This window comes from Aulonocara stuartgranti, assembly GCF_965226115.1.
Source record: "Aulonocara stuartgranti genome assembly, chromosome: 3".
In the NCBI taxonomy this organism is placed as follows: Eukaryota; Metazoa; Chordata; class Actinopteri; order Cichliformes; family Cichlidae; genus Aulonocara; species Aulonocara stuartgranti.
Window position 1 is genome coordinate 14,673,166 of NC_138941.1, and position 22,427 is coordinate 14,695,592.

Here is a 22,427-nt window from a genome sequence, read left to right on the forward strand (position 1 = left end):
GCCCACACGCGGCCTGCCCACCTTTCCTGATTCAGAGAGAGGGGACCCTGATTAACTGTGTAGTGTTCTTCCTCACAGTTCTAAGTATCAGACACAACAATGAATAATCCACAGCTGTCTTTAGCAGGTCAAAGGTCACGGCACACAGCAGACAGTGGGAAATATTATAACTCTGATCATTTGTCAGCACATATCCATATGTATAAAAACAAAGCTGACACTGTGAGTGTCACTGTCTGGCTGGCAGACCGTGGGGATGTGGGGAAGGAGGAACCAGGCGCGTTGCTCTGTGTATAAACAGTGCATTTATTTACAGTGTGTGGAAATAACAACAATAAATGACAGGGACTAGAAAGAGAGAGCAGATTTCTCCTGTTTTGGCTTCCCTTCATTGGCTTCCTGTTAAATCCAGAATTCAAAATCCTGCTCCTCACATACAAGGTCTTAAATAATCAGGCCCCATCTTATCTTAATGACCTTGTAGTACCATATCACCCTATTAGAGCACTTCGCTCTTGCTCTGCAGGCCTACTTGTTGTTCCTAGAGTATTTAAAAGTAGAATGGGAGGCAGATCCTTCAGTTTTCAGGCCCCTCTTCTGTGGAACCAGCTTCCAGTTTGGATTCGGGAAACAGACACTATCTCTACTTTTAATATTAGGCTTAAAACTTTCCTTTTTGCTAAAGCATATAGTTAGGGCTGGACCAGGTGACCCTGAATCCTCCCTTAGTTATGCTGCAATAGACGTAGGCTTCCCGGGGATTCCCATGATGCATTGAGTTTTTCCTTTCCAGTCACCTTTCTCACTCACTATGTGTTAACAGACCTCTCTGCATTGAATCATATCTGTTATTAACCTCTGTCTCTCTTCCACAGCATGTCTTTATCCTGTCTTCCTTCTCTCACCCCAACCGGTCGCAGCAGATGGCCCCGCCCATCCCTGAGCCTGGTTCTGCTGGAGGTTTCTTCCTGTTAAAAGGGAGTTTTTCCTTCCCACTGTCGCCAAAGTGCTTGCTCATAGGGGGTCATATGATTGTTGGGTTTTTCTCTGTATCTATGAAGCGCCTTGAGGCGACTTATGTTGTGATTTGGCGCTATATAAATAAAATTGAATTGAATTGAATTAAATCCCCATGGTTTCCCCTGACTCCCATGTCGTGTCTCTCCGCTCCCGTGTCTCAGCACTTCTCGTGCTGGCTGCTGCCTGGGGCTCCACACTTCTCCTGGGGAAACAATAGAAGCAGCCGTCAGGACACATACAACCACGGGCATACACACACACAATAACTAGGCTCAACTGGATGACTAACGTGGAATCTCACGCAATGATCCCGCGCCGGTGGGAGCTCCAAGACTCTCTTAAGTAGCTCCCCCGACAAGGCCTGATCAGCAGCTGGTGTGTGGCTTCTGATGTGGCCAGTCCGCCAGCAGGGCCACACCCACCAGGCCGGAAGGCGCCCGCAGAAACACATATACACACACATGCGCGCAAACAGGGAGAAGGACAGCAACACCAAATATACATACAATAATAATATAATTCATAACTGCTCAGGGATCCTGGGTCACTCCGACCCAGGATCCTGACAGTGAGACTTGATCAGAGGTGTGATCATCACAGCAGAGGCCTTTGTGTCAAAGTCACTGAGGATCAAACAGAAACACATGAAACAGATTTTCCTGTTCTGGCTTTTTATAGCAGATAACCTTCAAAATATTCTGCAGTCCATCAAAAACTGAAGCAAACCATGAATCAACATGTGAACATGAGCTGATGCTGCTGATAATTGGAGGTGAGCTTCCCTCCCTCCAAGACATCTACAGGAAGCGGTGCCTGAGGAAAGCGGGGAGGATCATCAAGGACTCCAGTCACCCCAGCCATAAACTGTTCAGACTGCTTCCATCAGGAAGGAGGTTCTGCAGCATCCGGTCCCGTACCAGCAGACTGAGAGACAGCTTTTTCCATCAGGCCATCAGACTGCTGAACACGTCATAGACACCTCAGCTTCACTACTGGAACTTCAACATTATGCACTCCACACTGTATATAAATGCCACTTGTTTTGCACATATTCAACTCTGTATATTTTATATATTTTATTATTATTATTATTATTATTATTATTATTTTTTTTTTTTTACTATTTAATTTGTAAAAATGTGTATACACACACACACACACACACACACACACACACACACACACACACACACACACGTAGGAAAATATTTAGTATACACATCCAGAAATGCATACACTATTATATATTGTACATATATTTATTAGTTTCAGGTTGGCCATTCTTGTATTTTGCTCGTTTGTGTTGTTGTGTTTGCACATCTCTGTTGCTTGTGGGGCTCGCACACAAGAATTTCACTCGCATGTGCTGTGCCAGTGTGCCTGCACATGTGATGTGACAATAAAAGTGATTTGATTTGATTTGATTTGATTTGAAGGGAAGCAAAGTTACAGAGGTTTGATTACAGACACAGCTGAGAGTTTGTAATCTGTCATCATTTTAAAAGGTTTACATTTCTTCAGTATTGAACAGCAGAAATGAGGCTTTGTTTTCGGAGGCCGACAGCAGTGAACACAACAGCAGACTGGTGCGTAATAAGCAGTGAATAATGCAGGAAACAGATTTTTGAAGGTAAACTGTTCTTGAAGTACACTGAGAGAGAGAGCTGTGCAGGAAGTAAACGTCAAAGTCAGAGAGAATTCATGACGATGTTCATCAAACGTAAAGCGTAGTTTGGATCTTCTTTTGCTGCTGGTTCACTCAGTTTTGGTTGGAGACAGATGAAACCTGCAGCTTCAGGATCTGTGAGCTGTCCACTTTCAGCCCGACGACGTGTCCGTGTACGTGCCGTCGAGTGAACGATCCACGCTCTGTGTTTCCATCTTTGTGTGTTTAGCTGCTCTCATTTACTGTTTTATCTGTTTGCTTGTTGTTGAAATACTTTTGGGAGCTTTAACCTGAGATTCTGGCAAAATACATTTATATTAAAAATCGATTCAGGATTGAATGAATCAACATCGCTTTATTCAAATTAAAACCATTTAAATAGGAAAATCCATTTTTTTACACCCGCCTCTAATGCTGGGTAATGTCAGCTGGTCCATGTGCAGCTGGCTGTGAGGCTCAGGGAGCGTCTACAAAGTGCAACACTGAAAGAACATCATCCATAAATATTGAGTAATAACTGGACTCTCATACAGCGCGACTCAAATGCCTTTAAACATCAGCTTATCCTGCTGATCCAAGTCCAACGCTGAGTTTGTAAAAACATGTTTGTCAATCATTTTGTTTGGTTTCTGAGGAAAATGATTCAATAACTTGCTGCTAATACACAACATTTCATCATATTTCCTCATAACCCTCTTTTGTCTGACCATTTGATCCCATTTGAATTTGCAATAAAGGATCCACAGAGTTTGGTGACAATAATAACAGTAGATGTTTGTGTGAAAGTGCTGGAAGCAAATGAGTGTGTGATGTTCTTTCAGTGTTGCACTTTGTGGACACTCCCTGAACACTGGTCTCACAGCCAGCTGCACATAGAGACCAGTGTTGTTAGTCCAGGTCAGAAGATGACTTGTTGGAATGAAAATGAGCTTGTAGTTTGTCTGCTTTAATAATGTGACTGGAAAAAGGTGTTGGACTTCAAATATGTCCATTTCTTTCACACTTCACCTTTAAAAGTGAAGCCTTGTGGTTCCTGGAAGGAAAAACACGACTTTTTCAAGTCTTTGTCCTGTTTTTATTAGAAATGTACGACTTTAATGTGAAACATTCAGAGTTTTTTCTCTTGTTGTGTTTGTTTGAAGCTGCTTCCTGTTGGCTTCAGCTGTTTGGAGTTTCCATTTTCTAAACTTCTACATTCTGAACCTTCTTCAGCTCTGAACAGATGATGAAACACTGAATGATTTCAAGCTCACACTTTGTCTATTAAACTTACATCTTTCATTCTTTATACAGATTGGAGAGCTGTGGTTTATCAGAGATCAGCTGTGATTATCTGGCAGCAGCACTGAAGTCCAACCCCTCCCATCTGAGAGTGCTGCGTCTACAATCTAACAACCTGAAGGATCCAGATGTGAAGCAGCTGTTTGATCTTCAGCAGAGTCCAGACTGCAGACTGGAGACTCTGCTGTAAGTAGAGTGATGGAGTGAGTGGGTGGTGCTGTCAGCAGTATTGTACTAAACACAGTCAGTATGAAACAAAGATCCAGTGTTTCCTGTAAAGCTGCAGCTTTTCAATGAAGCTGTAAGAGGAGAATGGTGACAGGCTTCAGGATTGGACACAAACACTTCCTGTTTCTGACCTTTATGGTCACCATAGTAACAGCTGACACGCTCTGATCAAACACTGTCAACAGCCAATCAGCTCTCTGAACAAAGCAGCACGCAGACCAATGACTGCATTCATTTCCAAGTTTAAAGCAGTGAAGAACACAGTCTGTAGGTGAGGAAGAATTTAGTGAGAGCAGATGTTTGGATGGAATTCCTCCAGTTAACAGCTGGAACCGTCCATCTGGATTGTTGGGCTTGTTGTTGGGGTTCCTACAGAGCTCAGAGTGGACACACCAAGGTTCTTCTAATGAATGAAAGTCCAAACTCAAACTAGGAGGGAAAAACATTTTCATCAACTTCAATAAAAATCCAAAGATTAGAAAAAGTGAAGCAACAATGAGTCCTAGTACAGTCCCAGCACTGAAGTCCCTGCTGCTCTTTATACTGGATGTGCTGCATCACTGACTGACAGCTGATGAAGAGTCTCTGGAAACACTCGTTTATCTCCTCTGCTCTTCCTTCTTCTCTCTGCAGGTGTTGGCGATGATGGTAAACAGGACGGTGTGTGTGCTGAGAGAGGAGGAGCTGTGTCCTGATGATCCAGAGAGGTTGAAGCAGCAGCAGCTTGTGTGTAGAGACGCTCTGACTGGGCCATGTTACTGGGAGGTGGAGAGGAGAGCTTCATCCAGCAGTGACTGACAGAGGAATGAGAAGAAGTGCAGATGACTGTCAGTGCTGCAGAGTGAACTGCTCTGAGAACAGCTCCACTGTCAGACACAATGTAGAGTCCAGCATCATCCCTGTGTGTCCCTCTGGATCTGACAGAGGATCATCAGTGTATCTGGACTGCTCTGCTGCTGCTCTGTCCTTCTACAGTCTCTGCACAGTCTCTGTCTGACTCTGGCTTCAGACCCTCCTGGATCAAACTCACCTGGAAAGACTTTCAAACATCACTCAATAGATTTGAATACAGAATATATTTGATATATACTGTAGATGTACTGTAGAGTTGCAGTTTGTCACTTGTAAATACAGTCTGTGAGCAGCTGTGAGCTGAAAGATCTTTCTAGAAACACGAAATGTTTTCACTCTTCTGTTGCTTTTTCATATATTTCCACAACATTAATATTGATCCCACCTGTCTCACCTGTTTCATGCTTTTATACATAATAACAGGACACGTGTGATCTGAGCGCTGCTGTGGTTGCTGTGCTGCACGTCTTCATTTAGATAACAGAGACATCTAGTGGTTCAGAGGGAGAACTGCAGGAGGTGGAGCTGTGTTTTAGCATGGAAAACTTTTTATCTTTTAGGCGCAGATACAAATATGACAAGTATTAGTGTAAGATACAAAAGGTCACATCAGTCAGCAGAGGGAACAGTGATCACACAGCAATGTAAGAATAGAAACATAACAGTGAATCTGGACATGTATACAGATGGAAGCAAACAAACAGGATGTAACACTACATTAAAGCCACAAATGGGAAGAAAACAAAGCCAAAGGAAAATATATTTGATCTCAGGAATCCAAATCAGATGCTTTAGAGCAGGGGTCGGCAACCCTGGGCACACGTGTCACAGCTGGCACATGAAGGGTTAACTGATGGCACGACCATAGCTGGACTGGCCATCGGGCATACTGATGGTGATTTTATATTTTTATTTTTTTAACAGTATAAACAATCAAAGGTGGTGGATTGGCCGGATGCTGGTCGATGTGTAAAAATTAGTCAGTTGTTTGGTGGTGGCTATGGTGGAGCTTCCACAGAGGCAGCAGGTGGATGAGGGAAAGGGGAGGCAGGAGGAGCAGAGACCCGAGGCGGCCGCCGGTCCGAGTGTCAGGTGAACTGAACTTCAGGTAAGAAGTTATGACCTGCAGTCTATCTGGGTCAGATATAAACCAAGTTTAGGTGGAGTTTATTTTCCTTGTGCTTACGTTTTACAGTCAGTTACAATAACTCGTACTGCTACTAGCTAGCATGACGGAGTTTCTATACAGCTGGGTGGTGCTATGATGTTACTGATAGTGAACTTTACAGTGGCATACAAAAGTATTCAGCCACTTGAACTTTCCCACATTTTGTCACATTTCAGCCACAAACATGATTCAATGTTATTGGAATTCCACGTGAAAGACCAACACAAAGTGGTGAACACGTGAGAAGTGGAACGAAAATCATACATGATTCCAAACATTTTTTACAAATAAATAACTGCAAAGTGGGGTGTGCGTAATTATTCTGTCATGGAAAAACACACTGCCATCAACTTCTGTTTTGTTTTTGTCAAAATCACTGTAATATAATCACTGTACCTTTATATACATGTGACTTGTATTAATGCTGCTGCCCTCTTGTGGCTAAAGTGTAATTATATTATTGTTATTAGGGAAAACATTTGAGAGTAACATGAAAAATGAGTCAGCACTTTGGCTTTAGCTTAAGAAATCCTCATTTTCATGTCATTAGTTATAGTTGCATGTATTCATTATTATAATTTAACCTTCAATATTGATGTCTTAAATTTATTTTGAGTAAATTAGCAATTTTATGGTATTTAATGGCTGTATTAAATAAAGACATCACTAATGAATTAATTATTTCAGTAATTAATTTAAAAATGTACATAATCAATTAAAGAAATATATTAATGAATTATCCATTAATTTCATTTAAAATGTTTCATTATTTGTTCATGTACAATTCAAATTAGTTAATTACTTATTTAATCAATTATTGGTTTGTTTTCTATTTTAATTATTTTACTGACACATTTAATGAATTATTTAATGATGTATTTATTTAATTCACGTTGCTACTCCTGGCCCTGCATCGCTGTTCATAAATACATTTTATTTGTCAGCTTCACCCATCAAAGTCAGGGGGCGGGGTTAATGCTGATCAAGTCAAAACCATTGCTTTGGTCTGGTGGGCGTTCTTTTAGTGGGCTTTTCTGTCACGGCCTGCGTGGCAGACTATGATGAGGGGAAGGACGACCCAAATGCTGGACTCTTTGATGAGGTCAGTGCGTTTATTTACAGTGATGCTAAATAATCCAAACAACAATAAATCCCCAGTGCGTTCCCGACTCTGACATGTCCTCTTGCCAGTGTTAGTGTTCTTTGTCTCCGCTCCTCAGTGTCTGAGCACCCCGTGCTCGCTGCCCTCTCGTCTCCACACTCCTCCTGGGGAATAACAAAGAGGCAGCCGTCAGCAACGCCACAATGCAGCAGACTAACCTTAACTAACTCGCCAAGAGACTAACGTGAAGTTACGCAATGATCCAGCATCGGAGACAGCTCCACCACACTCCTAAGTAGCTCCTCTGACGAGGCTTGATCAGCTGCAGGTGTGAGTAATTCTCCTCCGCAGGTGTGGCCAGGCTCCTGGCTGACACACCCACACACACACCTAGATACACAAACATGGAAACAGGAGACTGCAGCACCAAAAACACACATGTCCATAACTTCTTACAGGCCCTGGGTCACCCAGACCCCGGTCCCATGACAATTCCTCAAAACTAAGTAGGCCTACACACCAGGGTTTGGACATGTGTGGACCCAAACTATACTTAAACTTTACCCTTTTTTGTGTGTCACCAAATACACTTTAATATCTTCTAGACAAGAATGTAGTGGCACAATCTTTAACCTCCTAAGACACAAACTCCTCCGTGGCATTCATTTTTAGTTTCTCTTTGATATTTGGGCTGATTGGGACCTGATGAATGTAAAAACAAAGAATTACCAGATTTTTTTTTTTTTACCAAATTTTTGTTTCTGAGAAAAATGAGAGCCACATATGAGGATATTTGTCTAAAATTTCGATAGCACACTGGCAGTATAACATCCTTGTGAGTGGTTATTAGGCCCTTGTATAGCAAAATGTAGTATTTTGGTCTAAACAACCCAAAATGTGATGTCCACATATGTGGACGCCAGGTCCTAGGAGGTTAAATATCTGCTCACCAGAACCTCTCGCCATAAGAACAGTTTCTTCCCCTCTGCTGTTGGACACATGAACAATAACCGTATGACTGTTCCCACCACTAACACATGACCCTACGCTGTGTTCACTGCATCATTCCATGTTTGCACTGATCACCACCTGCACTCATGTATATTCTTTCTACGTAGCACTTTTAATTCTTATTCTTATTCTTATTTTTTCATGTCTATTTAAGCGTAATTTATGACAGTATGTTTGCACTGAAGCACCGCAGCAATTTCCTAATGTTGTAAACCTGCTCAACATTTGGCAATAAAACCCTTTCTGATTCTGATTCTGATCCAGTCAGTTAGCTAGTAAGTATCCATTTCAAACAGGACAGTGGTAACAACAGCAGGCTACGGACAATTTTTAGATTTTAAGTTTTAGATTTTAGGCTGTATGCATTTCAATGGGAGCAACAGGACGGTCAAATCTCGCTGATTTTACTACAGAGCAGGACGGATTGTAGGGTAGCAAACATCGTCGGAAAACACATTTTCAACACTGCAGGTTACCTGGTGTAATGTTTTTCAGCTAAAAAGAAACATGGTCTGACTCCTACCTAACTATATAAAGAGTAACTGAAGGTTAAATGTAGCTAATATGTCCTGTTTTAAGCCAGGCACTTACACCTCCGCTCCACTGCGTCTCAGCCACCATCGCTCTGGCAGAAAGGGCACTAGAGCCAGAGTAGAGGAGAGGCGAGCTGGAACAAACCATTATGGGAGGGGGGGTATCTATACTTTTGTTGTTAAAATGTTACGTCTCAACCAAATACTGTATGCTTTTTATATTTTTAGTAGTGTGTCACACAAACAGCCAATATTGTCAAAAAAGTAAGAAATCTTTGGGGGTGCTTTGATTCATTTTGGGGGTGCTGAAGCACCCCCAAAAATGGGCTAAAATCGCCCCTGAGTTGAAATATTAAGAAATAAATAGTAATTCATGTTTGTTGATTAGATTTATATGTTTAAATGTGTTATTTGTGCTAATTGTGCAATTAGATAGGAACCTTTTCTAAAGTTGTGTTGTGGCTAAGAGGGCATTTTTTGGCTGTCACACTCAGCAAGCTAATTAAGAGACGAGCCACGAGGTTTGCACGTGTGCAGAAAGATAAATAAAGAGTGCCTTTTTTTGGACCTCCCCACCACGTAAAAATGAAAGTTTATTCCCTTTGAGTGAGGCCAATGAGGTAAATGTTTTATTTATTATCGTTGTATGTAAATGCGCGACTGTTGCGTGGTATTCAAGCGCAATAGCCGCAGTGTGAGGTGTAATGTGTACTTTATTGATCATTTTGTTGGAATGTTTCATTGTATATAATGCTTAAGGACTTTAGTAAGAATATTCATTTAAGTTTGTATTTCCTTTTAGTTCTGACGGCATTGTATCGGCTGTGGTTGGAAATCATTACATGTTAAGATGTGGAAGAATCCTCCTGTCCGAAATAAATGTCAGTTTAAACACAAAGAACAAGTTGAGCTTTATTAAGACTCAAGGGGAGTAACAACACTGTAAAATCTGACCAGTTAAGTTAACTCAAATGATTTGGGGAAACCGATTGCACCAATTGATTCAAGTTTTATAACTTAAACAGTTTTGGGTTATTTAAGTACTTTATTAGAGTCCCGGGAACCCAAAGCAAATATGATAATGTAACTCAAATGCATTATGTTTATTTACTCATTGTTTTTAGTATGTTTTAACTTAAACCATTAAATTTGTTGTACTAAGATGCTTTATTTATTCAAACTTATTTAAACTTATTTAAAGTGTTACATGCTCATATTCAAATTAAGCTAAATTAACTTAAATAGTTGTATTTAAACAACTTAATCCAATTGGGGAAACCGATTGCACCAAATGGTTCAAGTACTATTAACACAAAACCAAGCTATTATTCTTTCCATTCAGTCTTTATTAACTTTAACTGCAGAGAAAATACAGAATGAATACAACCATACTTTCAGTCATAAACTATGACTGCTAAAGCCATTATCAAATAACAAATATATAGCCATTTTTAAACTTGCGCTTTTAAGGAATTTTGAATGTTTTTTGTAGCATTTTGAAAATCGATTAAATGTACAAAACACAAATTTAGTAATGTAGACTGGCTACATAGGTGTACATCATAAAAAACAATAGTGTAGAGGCAATTAGAGCCATAACAATCACAATTTTAAGTAACATTTAGTATTACAATGAAATCACATGCACTAACGCAATGCAACTATAGAAAACAGCGTCACTAACAAAAAATATTCTCAAAGGTATTTGTGGCTTCTTAACAGTTTTGCCCAGACCTCGAATCAAGTGAACTGGCACTCATCACACAATTAAAAAAATAAAGCTTGAAAGTATACTGTACATATTGACTAATTATCAGTTATCTCCCAAAAGATTTCCATGTAACTAAAAGGTGTTTTTAGAAATAAGCTTAAGATTACACACTATGTGAAGATTTTTTTCAATCACAAACAAAACGTCAAATATGGATTGTCTCCTTATTCTTAGCTTTCTCCACATTGTCTTTTAGAAAGCTAATTACCCTGAACAAAAAAAACTATTGAAGCCATTCACAGATAACTGAAAAAGCACGAGTATATTGACCAGTGAAAAACAAACATCATCTACACAAGCTCATTTTTTAGTGTCTGCAATTTTGGTTTTAGTTGCTTTCTCTCATCATCTAGCTTCAGCAACAGTACTTGAATGAACTCAAAAAAGCCAGTACACTTCTCAGGATAGCTCAGATGCAGAGATTAGCCCAAACAAACACACCAGAGCATCACTCCATGAGTGATGAGTCATAACAACCTGATCTTCAAGTACTATGAACACTTGGCGTGGTGAGAAAGGAACTCGTCCAGGCACCTCCTCTTCATCGACATCAGCAACCAAAGCAATTGTGGCTTCATAGAACTCAATTTCATCCTAAGATATAATACAGAGTGCACAATTATTCATCTGTAATATCTCTGTTAAAAGCATAAATACAAAGGGTCAGGCACCTTTCTTCAGTTTTTCAAATTCTATATATCATAACATGTTTTAAGTTGACAGTGAAGGTTCATTTTTCATTCATCCAGGTAGTCAAATCAAGGATGAAAGAAGTTTATAAGTCATTCAACTTCACGTCTTCAACTTTCAACCCAAGTCCAGATGACTTATAAACTCCTTTCAACCTTTTTTAAATTCCAATGTGCAAATTATTGTAATACCCAAGTACCTTGCATGTTTTGAAAATCTCTGAAGGATCCTCCTTGAGGTACATTGGTAGGCCGGCCAGAACTGCTGTTCTAGTTGCATAGATTTCGTTTTTGTCCTAAAAAAAAAAAAAAAAAAGTAAATGTATATATATATAAACATAACAATGGCAACTGCCAAGCAAGCAGAATAATAATTAGTATTTTTAAATACCTGTTTTCCATATGCCAACAAAAGCTGCTCCATCCTTTCACCGACCCGTCCAGTTTTCCTCTTTTTGTAAAGTCCAATCAGCTGAGGAGCATAATCATCCAGTGCAGCATAAAACACATATGGCAGATTCTGATTGGTGATCCGATGAAATTCAAAGTAGAGCTGAGGAGAACACCAAAAATATTATAAGCAAAACACAGCATACTATATGAGCAGCAAATGTTTTATACGTAGTTGTACTTACCTGTGTCTCATGAAAGAGTGCTGGCCATCTGTCCTTGAGCTCTGATACAGGAGGAGAAGTGGTGACAATCTCTTCACGCCGGAGTGCAAAAGTGCGCATCATATGCTGGTGAATGAGAGGGATGTCTCTTTCTGCTGAGGTCTTCTTGAACTCCTCTACCATCTCAAGTCTTCTGGTTTCCAGAGACTCCCTTGTTTCTCCTGAAGGATAAGGAAGGAAGGAAGTTGACCTCACCTCTCCTAGGTCTTTTAATATTGGCCCTTGGCGAAGCTCCATCTGGGTTTGTTCTGCTGCGCTTTCCAGCATTCACAGCAGCATCCATGATGCTAGCTTTAGCCAACTTCTTTCTTTGGTTTCCCATTTTATATCTCAGGCTATTCTTCCACCCTTCCCACCCAGTGTCAGAATTCCTCTCTTTCAGATAGGGGTGTTTTCTAACTAAAGCTTCTGCAGCCTTGCCAATTTGTGTTGTACTAGGCTATGCTTTTAGTTTGTAGATTTCTTCCCCCATTGTCTCAAGTATGTTGTGTTTTTGATCTCGTGTCAGCGTAATTACTTTCCCATTTTTATCAAATGCTGCATTACCCTCTCTTAATACATGTTCCACTTCATAAGAAAATGGCGGAACAATAAAAACCTCTGGCCATCTACTAATACGCTCTGGTGAATCTATGGTATCAGTGCTATCAGTCTGAAGGATTGTGTCACGGTCCCCGTGTCTCTCTGGCTGGTCCACGCTGGCTACAGGTTTTGTTGTTGTTCGTTTTGGTTTTCTTTGTCTCTCCTCCTCCTCTCTGCCTGGGTGGAGCTCGTTACGGGCTCTCGCTCTTGGCCCACGCACCCGTGTGATGGTGTCCACCTGCGGCTGATCTAGCTGATTTTCCCCAGCTGCTATTTAAGGCAGTGGCACAGAGCAGCTCACCGCTGGAACGTTGAACCACCTGAGTTCGTGCTCGCGGCATATTCAAAGAAGAATCTCTTACATGGTTTTTTTGTTGTGGAACTAACCGTGAACTTCTGTCTGTAGATTCTGGACCGAATCACCGGACCTGTCTGAGTGGGGCAGTGTGTGGAGTGTTGGAGCGAGTGCGGCTGAAGAGGAGTGCGTGTGTGCGGAGGAGCGGTGGCGGTGACTGAGTGGAAGAGGAAGCGTGTGTGTGGATTCCCCCCCCCCCCCCCCCCCCCCTGTCTCTCCCTGGAGCCCTGGACCCTCTCCCAACTCACTGTACATATATTTAGCACTAAGGTGATCCCTATTGTAAATAAATCCCCTTTTGTTTCCTTGAAAAGAACTGTCTGCGCGTGAGTCGGTTCAGTAGCCATGACAGATTGTGTCATCAGTGCTCATTGAAATCCGGTCCAGCTCAACTAACCTGACAACTTTAACAGACGCTATAGCTGGCAGGTCTTCTATTTTAACCAAATTACACAAGGCATTATCAAAATCTGGGTCATGAAACTGAAGCCGAAAGTCAAAAGTAAAATTTAGCCTAGATTTGATCTCATCTATGAGGGCTTGCACACTGTTTGGATGAGATGGCAAAATAAGTTTTTCAGCGTTATCCTTATCAAGGATGACCCTTAGCTTCAATATTCCTGTTGCCTCCATCTGAATTTTTTATTTCTGTAACAGACAGGTTTCACATATTATAGTGGCATTTTAAGGCATGTTTATGTTTACAGTTATTTACAAAATATTAATTGTGCAAAAGTATAAAAACATTTCTGTGACTACAAAAAAACTGAATAGATGAATTACCTTTACATTGGTTCACAAATTGGTGGAATCAGCTGATGTCTCAGTTCTGTTTCTTTAGTCAGACACTGGAATGAAATGGTTTGTTGTTAGAATGAGTTCATTTGTTATCTTGTAAGCAAAATGCAGCATGTAGTCAGACAGTTGGCACAGAGATTTTACACTGTGACGGAATAAGTGTCATAGTCTTTCAAGAGAAAATAAATGTGGTTTCTGATGAGCAGTACATTAAGAATCTCTTTGAACTCATGGCAACACAAAAGCCATGAGAACAGAAAGCTAGCAGAACAGTTTTTACTTTTAGACTTTTACTTCACTTAAAAACAGTCAACCTGGATAACACAAGCTTTGAAAACAGTAAGATTTATTCTTGCACTACAGTTCATTTTCAATTCAGGTTGGTCAACTACTCTATACGTTATAAAATAATAAAGCAATTTTACACAAGTGAAGTACACAATAGGCTAACCCTTAGAAAGTACAGAGTCAGAAACGTTTAGGTTTGGTGCAGTGCAGCTTTGAAAAGGTAAATTATTTCACGACTAAAATGCCGCTAACCATCATATTTAAAATTTGTGAAGGCGAACTTGTCCGTTAAACTCTTAAAATTAACACTGCTTCTACTATTTTCACACGCACTGTGTCAAAAGTAGGCTACATTAGAACTTGATAAAGTTCAGAGTCAGCCTAAACACTTTACCAAAGGTTTTGTGCCATGCAGTTTGCAAAAATTAGACTACTTACCAACCATTAATTTTTTACAGACTCCATATAGCGCTAGGCGGGAATTGTGTGCTGGCAAGCTAAGTTACGAGCTACTACAACAAAGTAGTCTAATAAATTACAACGAAGTACAACTAAAACAAAGCAGTCTGATAAATGTACGTTTTGTATGCTAGAAGTAAGCATTAACAAAAAAACATAAAAATAACGTTTATCTTGTACTTTCCACTCTTGCAAAATTTCTCTTGACGAGGCTCGTATCTCATGGCCGACAAGTCCAGGAAAAACACTGGGGCCGGGGCTGTGGATGATGACTAATACAAATGAATTAGCACAACTTAAACAGTTTAAAGCAACAGTACTTAAAACGTTACAAAAACATCATGTGTACTTATTACAATAAAGTTATTATATCATATGTATACTTTTGGGTCTACCTAACACACTTCATGAAAGTTACTTTAACTATTTTTCAGAACTGAGTAAGAACAACTTACTTCTTTTAGTAAGATGCACTGTTGGGTTTTACAGTGTAGCACCCACCCAGCTGTATAGAAACTCCGTCATGCTAGCTAGCGTTATGCTGACGAAAAAGTCAGCATAACGAAAATAAACTCCACCTAAACTTGGTTCATATCTGACCCAGATGGACTGCAGGTTATAACTTCTTACCTGAAGTTCAGTTCACCTGTTGTGATCTACCTTTATCTTGCTGTGTGGTTTGTCTGTGTAGGTGTATTTTGTATTCGTTAGAACTCCGTGTTGCGCAAGGATCCCTGTCTCTTGGTGGCGCTGTCACTTGGTGTTCGCTCGCTCTGTGGTAGAGTATCACTTCCTCTTCCTGCTCAAACACAGTGGTGTTTCTGAGTAGCTTATTTGCTTAGCAATTTAATTAACAACTTTTAAATACATTCTTCTTTTGTTACGTGCCAAGGGGTGTGGTTTTGCTTTTGTGTTCTGTTTTGTGTTCTATTTATGTTTCAGGCGTCAGGCCTCCTCTGATTGGCCAGTTCGAAGTTGATTGGCAGGTGTCTATTGGCTGGTCTGGGCTCAGTTGGCCAATCACACTCCAAGGAACACTACAAATGAGCCGCTCCCTGGCCAGCTGGGGCTGCTGGCTTCTGCTTTGACAAACATTTGCGAACAGGCATCTTTATGTTGTGTGTGGTGGGAGGCTGGACAGGTAAGCCGGGGTACCCTATACACTGGTTGTAGATTTTACTCTGTTAGTCACACTAACCGATGCCACCCTTGTATGTTTTCACTGACTTTTATCGAGTAGCTAGGTAGGCCTTTTGTTTTGCATTTTCCTTTCAGTTAGGCTAGGCCCTGGAAGCTACCGACCTCTTTTTGTTTTATTACTTTCTTTGATTTGGATCAACCGCCCAGTACTCCTCCCCCCCACCTCTTCTCTGTTGTTAAGATTGACTGTCCAACCAATAAATTCTGCCTGATACCTAACTGCTCTGTGGTCTTCCTCCTTCATTGATTGTGGTTGTCCAGTGTTGCTGTCCCCTTCCTGCCTTTGCCCCCGCCGTGGTGGCGGGGGACGTAACACTTTCATAGTATAATCTTCACGTGCTTCATCCGAAGCATACTTTCTGTGTACTCACTACCTAATTTATAGCCAAAGTATTCACTCACTGTCTCTGTACTGTCTCGCTAGCTTAGTTTAGCTTAGCTCGTAGCCGACTCATTAGCACCATGGCTACTTCACCTGTCCCTCCTGCACTTTCTTGCTCATTGTGTCAGATGTTTAGTTACTCCTCGGCCTCCTTTAGCAGTAATGATATCTGTAACAAATGTAGCATATTTGCAGCGCTGGAGGCCAGGATTACTGAATTGGAGACTCGGCTTCGCACCCTTCATTCACCCGTAGCTAGCCAGGCCCCTGTAGCTGGTGCAGCCGAAGATAGCGTAGGCCCCGCTAGCTGTTCCCCGGCAGATCCCAAGCAGCTGGGGAAAGAGGGAGGCTGGGTCACGGTGAGGAGGAAGCATAGTCCTAAACAGAAGCCCCAGGGCCCTGTTTCAGGAAGCCGGTTTAGTGGAAAAACTGAGTAAGTATACCCTGAGTTAACGAAAACTCTGGGTTTTCGGTTTCACAAAGCGAGTTCAGCTGAAGCCTGAGTGAGTCACTATGACGACACACGCCGTGAAGCTAACCTGCCCCCTAGCAGGTTTACTACAACTAACCCTGACTGTCTCCGCCCCTTTGTCGGAAACCTGACAGTAGGAAGTGTCAGACATGGCGTGTCCCTTCCTTGAAGAGCCAGTAGATCGTGAAGCCCAAATTCTCCGCAGAGCTCTCCGCCGGGAGAGAGTGATCAGAGCGCGTTTGGACATTTTATCATTTCCTGATGATTTTCTGTGCGAACGTTACCGTTTCTCAGCACAATCTATAATTCATTTGAATAACATCCTCAGGCCATATATTACGCATGTGACACATCGCGGACATGCTCTCAGTTCTGTACATATTATTTGTATTGCACTTCGGTTTTTTGCAAACGGGAGCTTTCTGTATAATATTGGTTACGCTGAGCACGTTTCCAAGGCTACCGTCTGTCGGGCAGTCAGGAATGTTACAGTTGCACTGAAACGTCTCCTGCACTCGTTTGTGGTGTTCCCCGGTCATAGACCCACAAGATTCATCAAAGAGGGATGCCACAAAATTGCAGGTATCAGGATGACCAAAACTTAATGTATGATGTGGTGATACTTGAACTACTACTTAAATTTTACATTTATTTTCAGGGTTCCCAGGCGTGATTGGCTGTACAGATGGCACTCACATTCCAATCATTGCTCCTTCAGTAAATGAAGGAGACTATGTGAACAGGAAGTCTTTCCACAGCATTAATGTACAGGTACATAGTTCCCTGTAGCATGTCAAACTAACAAATTATTTCATTATAGTAATGGATGCTAATTTGTGTTCTCTGCACTGTGAAGATCATATGTGATGCTGCCAACATTATCACAAATGTGGAAGCCAAGTGGCCAGGCTCTGTCCATGACTCACAAATATTCCGTGAATGTACACTGAGCACAAAATTTGGACATGGTGAGTTGAGAATACTTTAAAATATATAAAGACCAATTGCTTCAGGGACATTTGAACTGAAGTGTACCCTTCTGTCTTAGGAGAGTTCACTGGCTACTTGCTTGGTGATAGGGGGTATCCATGTTTACCCTATTTGCTTACCCCTTACCCTGACCCTGAACCGGGCCCACAGCAGCGATATAATCTGGCTAATTGCAGGACAAGAGCCAGAATTGAAATGACTATCGGAATGCTTAAGGCCCGGTTCCAGTGCCTGCAAAGACTCAGGGTCACCCCAGAAAGGGCATGTGACATTATTGTGGCATGTGTGATTCTTCACAACATTGCCACAATTAGAGGAGAACACTGTCCTTCTGAACCAAACATCAGCAGTGATCCAAACCATGAACATCCTGACCCTCCCACGGACATACAAGATGGAAGAGCAGTCAGAGACACCATATGTCACAATCATTTCTTTTGACCCATCACCTCAACATGTTGAAAGAAGAATAAACAGATTTTTTGTTCAACTGGCTTTATTGGTCGCCTGTATTTCCTGTACACAAAGTATTAAAAGATGTAAACCTCATAAAGTGTCTCTGTTGCTTCCTCCTCTGTAACAGCTGTCAATGTTTCTTCATTATTTTCCTGTAGTAAAGAAATAGACAACATTGCTGTTCTACTGTAAACTCATATAATCTGTGGAGTATTACTCACAACTGCATGTTGGTCTGGCTCAACAGGAGGCTGCACCAGATGCAGTACACCATCACCATCAACTGATAGAATATGAGGTTTATACAGGTCACTTATAACTTACAAGGGACCAAATGGCAATTAACAAACATACCAAGCACCTTACACTTCATTGTCATTATGCTCTCAAAGACAACCAAGGCTGAGGGAAGGCAAAATCAGTCGGAAAATAACTTCACTACAAAATAATTCATTATGGTAAAGAGTTTATCAAATGAATGTGTCGCACTGCAAAGGTGACTGTGAAGAAAGGATGTATGCACATCATGTATTATTTTGAATTTACCCCTTATGTAGGCACTTGTGTCTTGCGGGGTTATTGCCTCAGAGGATGTCCCCGCAGAGATGCCTTCGGCCACAGGGCGCCCACTGTTTTGGCTGAGGGCCAACTGCTCAGCCTCTGTGAGTGGTGGTGGTGGAGGACCCCCACCTGTTTTTCGGGCCTCCGCTTTTTTTCTGTTGGCTATAACGGGCCACATTTGAGCATACAGAGTAAGCAAATATGTACTTGTAATGTGCTCAGATAATTTCAATAAGTGCTTACAGAAAGAAAATTAATGTAGCCTCTAACTGCAATTGATTTACATGGGACAAACAGACCAAGCACTATGGCTCATAATACAATTACACCTTACCTGTTTGGACTATATTTTTATATTTCATTTTTACTTGCTGCCAGGCACGTTTGGGGCCTGTTGGGTTGCACCTGCGCTCACATCACATCACAAAATAAAATGTATAAAATAACAAATAAAATAACATATGATAAAATAACGTGTTAAATGGGTGGAAATCCCTCGATCAATGTTTAAATTAACACTCACGCATTGACTCTGTCGGCTATGTTTTGCCATGCATGCTTTTGCAGCTGTGGCTGTGTTACTTTTTTCCGCGGAATTTGCATGTTATCGACATATGCTGCCATCAGAATTTCGGCCTCAAGCGCTGTGAAATACATTGACCGCGCCTTCTTTCCCTCCGTCTCCATGGTGACTCGCTTAATCTGTGCTCCGCTTATCAGGGCTTTATGTATCCTCGTCCGCGCGCTTCACTTGGGGTTAAAGCAACTCCGCGTTGATTGAACTAATTGTTATCAGCCTTTCTGAAACGGAATATTCCGAGTTGGACAGTTCGGGGTTACTCAACCGTGAGTGTCGTTTTTCACTCTGAGTTTTCCAAACCGGCTTCCTGAAACAGGGCCCAGGTACACCACCAACCCGTTCATGTGTCTAACCGTTTTTCCCCACTCGTCGACACACCCACCGGGGGTCAAACTCTGGTAATTGGCGATTCTGTTCTCAGACATGTGAAGCTAGAGACACCGGCAACCATAGTCAATCGTCTTCCAGGGGCCAGAGCAGGCAACATTGAAGGAAATTTAAAACTGCTGGCTAAGGGTAAACGTAAATTCAGTAAAATCATAATTCACGTCGGCAGTAATGACACCCGGTTACGCCAATCGGAGGTCACTAAAATCAATATTGAATCGGTGTGCAACTTTGCCAAAACAATGTCGGACTCTGTAGTTTTCTCTGGTCCCCTCCCCAATCAGACCAGGAGTGACATGTTTAGCCGCATGTTCTCCTTAAATTGCTGGCAGTCTGAGTGGTGTCCCAGAAACGATGTGGGCTTCATAGATAATTGGCAAACCTTCTGGAGGAAACCTGGTCTTGTTAGGAGAGACGGCATCCATCCCACTTTGGATGGAGCAGCTCTCATTTCTAGAAATATGGACAAATTTATTAAACCCCCCAAAATATGACTATCCAGAGTTGGGACCAGGAAGCAGAGTTGCAGTCTTACACGCCTCTCTGCAGCTTCTCTCCTCCTGCTACCCCCCCAAAAACCCATCTTCATAGAGACTGTGTCAGCTTCCAAAAAGACAAAAAACAAACTAAAAACCAGCAACAAACAACTTAAACATAAACAATTACAAAGAAAGAACAATACAGTATCCACATCTGAACCAAAGAGTAAAACAGTGAAATGTGGATTATTAAATATTAGGTCTCTCTCCTCCAAGTCTCTGTTAGTACATGACTTAATAATTGATCAACAAATTGATTTACTCTGCCTTACAGAAACCTGGTTGCAGCAGGATGATTATGTTAGTTTAAATGAATCAACACCCCCGAGTCATTCTAACTACCAGAAATCTCGAAGCACAGGCCGAGGGGGCGGTGTGGCAGCAATTTTTCACACCAGCCTATTAATTAATGAAAGACCAAGACAGACTTTTAATTCATTTGAAAGCCTGATGCTTAACATTGTCCACCCCAGCTGTAAAACTCAGAAACCAGTCTTACTTGTTATCATCTATCGTCCACCTAGGCCTTACACAGAGTTTCTGTCTGATTTCTCAGACTTTATATCTAATTTAGTTCTGAGCTCAGATAAAATAATTATTGTGGGTGATTTTAACATCCATGTAGATGCTAAAAATGACAGCCTCAACATGGCATTTAATCTGTTATTAGACTCAATTGGTTTCTCTCAAAATGTAAAAGTACCCACCCACCACTTTAATCACACTCTAGATCTTGTTTTAACATATGGCATCGAACCTGAACATTTAACAGTGTTTCCTGAAAACCCTCTCCTGTCTGATCATTTCCTGATAACATTTACATTTACAATAATTGATTACACAGCGGTGAAGAGTAGACTTTATCAAAGTAGATGTCTTTCTGAAAGCGCTATAACTAAGTTTAAGAATATAATCCACCCACTGTTATCATCTCCAATGCCCTGTAGCAACACAGAGCAGAGCAGCGATCTGAACGCTACCCCAACAGAGGTCGATTATCTTGTTAATAATTTCACCTCCTCACTACGTACGACTCTGGATACTGTAGCTCCTGTGAAAACTAAGGCCTCAAATCAGAAGTACCTGACTCCGTGGTATAATTCTCAAACACGTACCCTAAAGCAGATGACTCGTAATCTGGAGAGGAAATGGCGTGTCACAAATCTAGAGGATCATCATTTAGCCTGGAGAAATAGCTTGCTGCTTGATAAGAAAGCCCTCCGCAAAGCCAGAACATCTTACTATTCATCACTGATTGAAGAAAATAAGAACAACCCCAGGTTTCTCTTCAGCACTGTAGCCAGGCTGACAAAAAGTCAGAGCTCTTTTGAGCCAACCATCCCTTTAACGTTAACTAGTAATGACTTCATGAACTTCTTCACAAATAAAATTTTTATCATTAGAGAAAAAATTACCAATAATCATCCCACAGATGTAATATTATCTACAGCTACTCTTAGTACCATTGATGTTAAGTTAGACTCTTTTTCTCCAATTGATCTTTCTGAGTTAACTTCAATAATTACTTCCTCCAAACCATCAACGTGTCTTTTAGACCCCATTCCTACAAAACTGCTCAAAGAAGTCCTGCCATTAATTAATTCTTCGATCTTAAATATGATCAACTTATCTCTAATAATCGGCTATGTACCACAGGCCTTCAAGCTGGCTGTAGTTAAACCTTTACTCAAAAAGCATCTCTAGACCCAGCAGTCTTAGCTAGGCCAATCTCCAACCTTCCTTTCATATCAAAAATCCTTGAAAGAGTAGTTGTCAAACAGCTAACAGATCATCTGCAGAGGAATGATTTATTTGAAGAGTTTCAGTCAGGTTTCAGAGCTCAGCACAGCATAGAAACAGCTTTAGTGAAGGTTACAAATGATCTTCTTATGGCCTCTGACAGTGGACTCATCTCTGTGCTTGTCCTGCTAGACCTTAGCGCAGCATTCAATACTGTTGACCATAATATCCTATTAGAGCGATTAGAACATGCTGTAGGTATTACAGGTACTGCGCTGCAGTGGTTTGTATCATATCTATCTAATAGACTCCAATTTGTGCACGTAAATGGAGAGTCCTCTTCACACACTGAGGTTAATTATGGAGTTCCACAGGGTTCAGTGCTAGGACCAATTCTGTTTACATTATACATGCTTCCCTTAGGCAGTATCATTAGAAGACATAGCATACATTTTCACTGCTATGCTGATGACACCCAGCTCTATCTGTCCATGAAGCCAGAAAACACACACCAATTAGTTAAACTGCAGGAATGTCTTAAAGACATAAAGACCTGGATGGCCGCTAACTTTCTGCTTCTTAATTCAGATAAAACTGAGGTTATTGTACTCGGCCCTGAAAATCTTAGAAATATGGTATCTAA

The 22,427-nt window shown here is 41.2% G+C and overlaps 4 protein-coding genes across 4 annotated transcripts in view; 3 read left to right on the forward strand and 1 right to left on the reverse strand.

The window, feature by feature from the left end:
* Window positions 1-6,741, forward strand: part of LOC309702576 (NLR family CARD domain-containing protein 3-like) — a 120,744-nt gene extending 114,003 nt beyond the window's left edge. Inside the window, exons 10-11 of the mRNA XM_082527186.1 lie at window positions 3,980-4,153; window positions 4,829-6,741. Of these exons, the coding sequence (XP_082383312.1) occupies window positions 3,980-4,153; window positions 4,829-4,841 (187 nt within the window). The 3' untranslated portion in view covers window positions 4,842-6,741. The remainder of the gene's footprint in view (window positions 1-3,979; window positions 4,154-4,828) is intronic.
* Window positions 1-22,427, forward strand: part of LOC309702569 (uncharacterized protein) — a 1,256,944-nt gene that overhangs the window by 375,406 nt on the left and 859,111 nt on the right.
* On the reverse strand, window positions 11,032-12,207 carry LOC309697304 (uncharacterized protein; the record flags this gene model as incomplete). Its single annotated transcript, XM_082519128.1, has 4 exons — window positions 11,957-12,207; window positions 11,713-11,874; window positions 11,522-11,617; window positions 11,032-11,226 (listed from the first exon to the last, which is right to left on the reverse strand). The coding sequence occupies exons 1-4, from the start codon at window positions 12,116-12,118 to the stop codon at window positions 11,032-11,034; spliced, it is 615 nt and encodes a 204-aa protein (XP_082375254.1). The 5' UTR covers window positions 12,119-12,207.
* On the forward strand, window positions 16,510-18,670 carry LOC309702596 (putative nuclease HARBI1). Its single transcript, XM_082527222.1, has 4 exons — window positions 16,510-17,113; window positions 17,190-17,302; window positions 17,388-17,499; window positions 17,580-18,670. Exons 1-4 carry the CDS (start codon window positions 16,681-16,683, stop codon window positions 17,960-17,962), a joined length of 1,041 nt encoding a protein of 346 aa, XP_082383348.1. The 5' UTR covers window positions 16,510-16,680; the 3' UTR covers window positions 17,963-18,670.

Coding starts and splice junctions, on each gene's coding strand:
- LOC309702596 (XM_082527222.1), top strand. CDS start 16,681: ATGGCGTGTCCCTTCCTTGAAGAGCCAGTAGATCGTGAAGCCCAAATT. Junction 17,303..17,387: donor TCCACAGCATTAATGTACAG/GTACATAGTTCC, acceptor TGCACTGTGAAG/ATCATATGTGATGCTGCCAA. Junction 17,500..17,579: donor GAGCACAAAATTTGGACATG/GTGAGTTGAGAA, acceptor CTTCTGTCTTAG/GAGAGTTCACTGGCTACTTG.